This window comes from Babylonia areolata, chromosome 31 (assembly GCF_041734735.1).
Source record: "Babylonia areolata isolate BAREFJ2019XMU chromosome 31, ASM4173473v1, whole genome shotgun sequence".
Taxonomy (NCBI): domain Eukaryota; kingdom Metazoa; phylum Mollusca; class Gastropoda; order Neogastropoda; family Buccinidae; genus Babylonia; species Babylonia areolata.
In genome coordinates this window covers 3,238,848-3,243,847 of record NC_134906.1, presented here as the reverse complement: position 1 = coordinate 3,243,847, position 5,000 = coordinate 3,238,848, and the positions used below count along the sequence as shown (strand labels likewise).

At 45.4% G+C, this 5,000-nt stretch overlaps 1 protein-coding gene across 1 annotated transcript in view; it reads left to right on the top strand.

The window, feature by feature from the left end:
• The window catches only part of LOC143276305 (galactoside alpha-(1,2)-fucosyltransferase 1-like), a 3,005-nt gene extending 2,126 nt beyond the window's left edge, over window positions 1–879 (top strand). The window contains exon 2 of the mRNA XM_076580811.1: window positions 1–879. This exon is cut by the window's left edge and continues 586 nt beyond it. Within this exon, the coding sequence (XP_076436926.1) occupies window positions 1–709 (709 nt within the window). The 3' untranslated portion in view covers window positions 710–879.
• Window positions 880–5,000: the final 4,121 nt, after the last annotated feature.

Sequence of the window (5,000 nt, the reverse complement as noted above, 5' to 3'; positions counted from 1 at the left end):
GAACCTGCAGTACAGCGGCCGCCGAGTTCCGCTGGCGTCCTGGAGCGGGCTGTCCATGTCCATTCCCGACGTTGTGCACCACAGCCTGACCCTGGGCGGGACGTTCGACCCCTCCTTCATGGCCCTCGAGCCGCGCGACTGCAGCCACAGTCTGTCCGGGCACTTCCAGTCCTGGCGGTACTTCCAGCCCTGCCAGGCTGAGGTGAGGCGAGCCACGCGCTTCAAAGACCACGTCGTCACCGAAGCTGTCCAGATCGTCACTGACCTGAGGAAGAGGCTGCCGCGACGAACGTTGGTCGGGGTGCACGTGCGGCGAGGGGACTACCTCCTGCCCCGCCAGGTGGAGATGGGCAGAAGAGTCGCTCCCCCTGACTACTTCCTTCGAGCGATGACGTACTTCCGCAGGTTTCGTGATGTCACGTTCGTGGTCCTTTCCCAGGACCCAGACTGGTTCTGGGCTCAGGTGACGTCTTCAGCTGGGGACGTGATCATGCTGAAGATGTCGGCCTCCCCCGAGGTGGACATGGAGGTCTTGTCGCGGATGGACCACCTCATCATGAGCGTGGGAACCTACGGCTGGTGGTCGGCCTACAAGAACTTCAACGGCACTGTCGTCTACTTCAAGGATTTTTACGCGCCCGGTTCCACGGTGGCTGAAAAATTCCAGAACGTCACAGAATATTTCATTCCTGAGTGGATTCCGATGTGACTGCCTGGAGGCCAAGCAAACAGCCAGCATAGAATTATCAACAGACAAGAATGGACACAACCAAGTGCAGGATACATACAGTACAGGCACAACAAAAATTATAGGATGGACTCAGTATAATCCAGTTATCCGTGATGACGAAAGTGTCAGATTTCCCCTTAAAAAAAAAAAAAGAAAAAAAAAGCTTTGAGCCTGTGTGAGGTGTTGTATTTCGATTTGTTTCATTAACAGGGGTTGAGGTGGAGGGGGGGCGGAATGGGGGAGCGGGGGGGGTGGGGGGGGGGCGAGGGGGAGGGGATTGAAGAAGGAAGAGAGAGAGAGAGAGAGAGAGAGAGAGAGAGAGAGAGAGAGAGAGAACAGAATGTAGAAAAGATAGAGTACAAAATGTAGCTGCCTGTGCACACACCCCTCCATTTCCGACCTTACCACAAATTCACCTGGACAGTAGGGAATGTATGCTGCCAAAGTAACTAAACTGAACTGAACTTGGGTCCGCACGCGCGCAGACACACACACACAATCAGCGGTAATCAATGTACGCCCCCCCCCCCCCCACACACACACAGCACGGAGCAGTGCTCAAAAATACACACAGTCAGCACATAGCTGTACTCAGAAAGATTCCTAAACCTGCAGCATATAGCGGCGCTCAAATTACCCACAAACGCAGCATGCAGTGGTGCCAGTGATACCCATAGAGGCAGCATACAGCTGTGCTCAAGACACCCATACTCGCAGCATATAGCTGTGCTGAAGATACCCACACTGGAAGCATATATCTGTGCTCAAGATACCCATACTCGCAGCATATAGCTGTGCTCAAGATACCCATGATGGAGTAGGTAGGCAGGCTTATCTGTCGGTGTGTGTCCTCATATGGGAGAAGAATTTGTATTTCTTTCCTTTTAATTGTTAACAAGAAAAACGAGGTCATGTCTTCAAATACAACCTACCTTCTATTCGGCCTAACTCAGAGGGAAGCGGTTTTTAGAATTTTCGGATTTTGAAGCAAACCTCAACGAAATGAACCATTAATGATTCAGAAAAAAAACCCAGCTTAATTCGGGAGACTTACAACCTGTTATTGGTGTGACTGAAGATTTTTTTTTTTTCAAGAGAAAATGGCAATGTTAAATTTACCACGAACACACAGACACAGACAACCGAACAGCGGGTTAAAACATAGACTCACGTTGTTTACACAAGTGAGTCAAATAGGGAAACAAGTCGCTGTGATGGGATCTTCTTCTTCTTCTGCGTTCATGGGCTGCAACTCCCACGTTCACTCGTATGTACACGAGTGGGCTTTTATGTGTATGACCGTTTTTACCCCGCCCTGTAGGCAGCCATACTCCGCTTTCGGGGGGTGTATGCTGGGTATGTTGTTGTTTCCATAACCCACCGAATGCTGGCATGGATTACAGGATCTTTAACGTCTGTATTTGATCTTCTGCTTGCGTATACACACGAAGGGGGTTCAGGCACTGGCAGGTCTGCACATATGTTGACTTGGGAGATCGGAAAAATCTCCACCCTTTACCCACCAGGCGCCGTCACCAAGATTCGAACCCGGGACCCTCAGATTGAAAGTCCAACGCTTTAACCACTCGGCTGTTGCGCCCGTCGCTGTGATGGGATCAATTCTGATTTGCCCGAAAATCATTGTTCCCCCTCTTCTCATTCGGTCATGTCTTGTCTACTGGAGCGAATGCTCCATTCACAAACCATCATTCAACAAATCTTCACTACACCTGACACGCATCCTTCAGAAACAGGCAATTTCTTTTCTTTGATTTTATTGTACAAAGACTAAAAAAAAAGACACATCAAACACAACATTACTTGAACACAACATACCCATAAAGAAGTGACCGATACAGCTTTGCCATCATTCTGTGACACCTCAATGCAAGGAGGTTCAACAAAAACTGAAATGTTTGATGGTAAACACCACACATACACACACATAATGTTCCATAGCAAGTCACAACATTCACATCAACAGGTTACTACCTTTTTTTTTTTTTTTTTTTTTTTTTTTTTTTTACGAAACCATGTTCTTTGTAGATTTTCTGGCCAATGATCATAATAGCGATTTCAAGCACCAGTCTCCTGAGCAGGTTAACTCTCTCCATACGAACGGCGAAAGAGACAACGTTAACAGCGTTTCACCCCAATTACCATCATCAAAATATTGCAAGCGGAAGGCTCTTATACTGAATAGGTGAATGTTGACAAAGAATACCACAATTCTGACGACGGAAGCTAAAGGTTGGGTCATTCAGACACCCACTGGACATCCGAGGGGTCTGTGTAGAGAAGAGAGGACTGGCTGTACTGAGTGAGTTAAGCTCTAAGAACACATGAAAAAAAAAAAAAAGGAAAGCAATGCACATGAACAAGAAATATCAAAATCTCTTCCTTAATAAAGAGTGACTTAAGAACACTGCAGTAAGAAAACCTGAAGTAACATCATATACTCTCACAAAATTTTAATGTGTGTGTGTGCACAAAAACAACATGGAAATACTGTTTTGGTTCACTTTCGTTGGTGTTGATCCCTAAATGAAACCCAAGATTTCATTAAAAAAGAGGCTAAATGCCTACCCCCACCCCCCAGACGCCCCACAACACACACACATCAATGTGCAAAGTAAAAGGCTACCCTTGTTTATTTTGTCACAAAGATTTTTTTTTTTTTTCAAACACCATTCAAACACAACATATCAATTTAAAACAAAAAATACATTTTGATACATAGAAATATATGCAGAAACTAAGTAAAACTGAAACTGTTTAATTCTTTTTTTTTTTTTTAAGGAAAGAAAAGAAAGAAAGACAGATCTCTACTGGGTCAAGCAATCAGAACTCGTCAAGAAAACAAAATATCATAAAGAACACAACTGAAATATATGGCAAGAGAGAGACAAGAGGAAGATCTGCTCAAAGTCTAATCTTTAAAAGATATACTTGTTAAAACATTATAAACTACAGATCATTCTACCCCCAACCTGTGTATGTGTGTGTGTGTCCTGCAAGGGACTGTGGAGGGAGGGTGCAGACAGGGGTGGCAGAAGGAAGAGCTGGTCCGACAACGTCAAGGAATGGACCAAAATGACGATGCCAGATCTCCTCACGACAGCTGCCAACGTAACGGCGTGGCGAGCTATGACATCTTCCTCATGTCCCCCCAACGACCCCAGCGGTCGAGGGAATGAGTGAGTGAGTGAGTGAGTGTGTGTGTGTGTGCGTCAATGTGTTTGTGTGGAGGGGTATGGGACATGGGGGTGAGGTGTGAGATGTGTTTGACTCGTGAGTGACGTAACGTTCTCAAAATAGTATTTTAACATTATTATCATCAATCATGGTGGGAGGTGGGAGAGTTGTGAGTAATCTTACTGGTTTTTGAAATAGTATTAAAACATGTTTGCATCTTAAAATCATTATCATGGGGGTGAAATGGAAGATGTTACACCATTCTAAAAATAATATCGACAGTGTGTGTGTGTATGTGTGTGTGTGCGCACGTGTTTTGCTAGTGTTCTGATGTGTATATCAATTTTTCTTTCTTTTTATTTTTTCTGGTGTGTGTACATGTATATGTGTATGTGCATGTGTGCTTGTGTGTGCGGGGGGGTGCAAGTACACGTGTCCATGAACATTTGTGTAACGCGTTGTAAGCTCCTAGAGAGGAACGGCATTTCACATACATGAACAATTCTCATTGAAAAGGGGCTAAAAGCCGAACCAAAATATTCACTGTCCCATTACGACCATGAGAACCAACACCTACAGGCCTGGGTTGGCAGTGTGAAAGAGATCAAACAGCTAATGCCCATGAAGGTCAAACACAAACATCATTGTCTGGTTCATAACAACTCCCATTTTAAGGACATTTTTCTGTAAAACCTCCTAACAAAATCTCTTATTAAAGAAACAAAAACAATAACAACAAAAAACGCTTTGAAAAAAAAGAAACCCTACACATCCCCCCCCCCCCCCCCCCCAACCCCCCCAACCCCCCGCCACTCCCCAAAAAACCCAAAACAAAAACCACCAACAACGAACCGCCTAGGAAGCGAGAGAATCTGAGCGCGCTGGTTTGAATCACAGCTCAGCTGCCAATATTTTCTCCCCATCCACTAGACCTTGAGTGGTGGTCCGGATGCTAGTCATTCGGATGAGTTAATAAACCGAGGTCGCATGTGCAGCATGCACTTAGCGCACATGAAAGAACCCATGGAAACGAAAGGGTAGTCCCTGGCAAAATTATGCAGATAAATCCACTTTG